This window comes from Aptenodytes forsteri, unplaced genomic scaffold (assembly GCF_000699145.1).
Source record: "Aptenodytes forsteri isolate BGI_AS27 unplaced genomic scaffold, ASM69914v1 Scaffold284, whole genome shotgun sequence".
NCBI lineage: Eukaryota > Metazoa > Chordata > Aves > Sphenisciformes > Spheniscidae > Aptenodytes > Aptenodytes forsteri.
This window is the reverse complement of record NW_008794445.1, coordinates 5,385,433-5,386,051: the sequence shown is the minus strand read 5'-3', so window position 1 is coordinate 5,386,051 and position 619 is coordinate 5,385,433. Positions and strand designations below refer to the sequence as shown.

At 70.6% G+C, this 619-nt stretch overlaps 1 protein-coding gene across 1 annotated transcript; it reads left to right on the top strand.

Moving 5' to 3' along the window:
• The first annotated feature begins 16 nt into the window (after positions 1 to 16).
• LOC103907818 (histone H2A type 2-C) lies at positions 17 to 468 on the top strand. The gene has a single exon (XM_009290060.1). The coding sequence runs from the start codon at positions 17 to 19 to the stop codon at positions 404 to 406; it is 390 nt and encodes a 129-aa protein (XP_009288335.1). The 3' UTR covers positions 407 to 468.
• The last annotated feature ends 151 nt before the right edge of the window (positions 469 to 619 follow it).

Here is a 619-nt window from a genome sequence, read left to right as displayed (position 1 = left end):
AAGAACGTCGGGAGCGATGTCGGGCCGCGGGAAGCAGGGCGGGAAGGCGCGGGCCAAGGCCAAGTCGCGCTCGTCGCGGGCCGGGCTGCAGTTCCCCGTGGGCCGCGTGCACCGGCTGCTGCGCAAGGGCAACTACGCGGAGCGGGTGGGCGCCGGCGCCCCGGTGTACCTGGCGGCCGTGCTGGAGTACCTGACGGCCGAGATCCTGGAGCTGGCGGGCAACGCGGCCCGCGACAACAAGAAGACGCGCATCATCCCCCGCCACCTGCAGCTGGCCATCCGCAACGACGAGGAGCTCAACAAGCTGCTGGGCAAGGTGACCATCGCGCAGGGCGGCGTGCTGCCCAACATCCAGGCCGTGCTGCTGCCCAAGAAGACCGAGAGCCACAAAGCCAAGAGCAAGTAACCCGGGCCCGGGGCAGCGTCCCGAGCACAGAAGCGAAACCCAAAGGCTCTTTTCAGAGCCACCCACAGTCTCGAGAAGGAGCTTGAGATGCCGCTGAGCGGGGGAAGGGTGCGCGTGCGTTTTGGCACGGGAGGGCTGGAGGGCTGGCGCGGCGGCGGCGGCGGGGGGGTCCTTCCCTCTTCGGCCGCCCCGGCGCAGTCGCTCTGCCGCGGC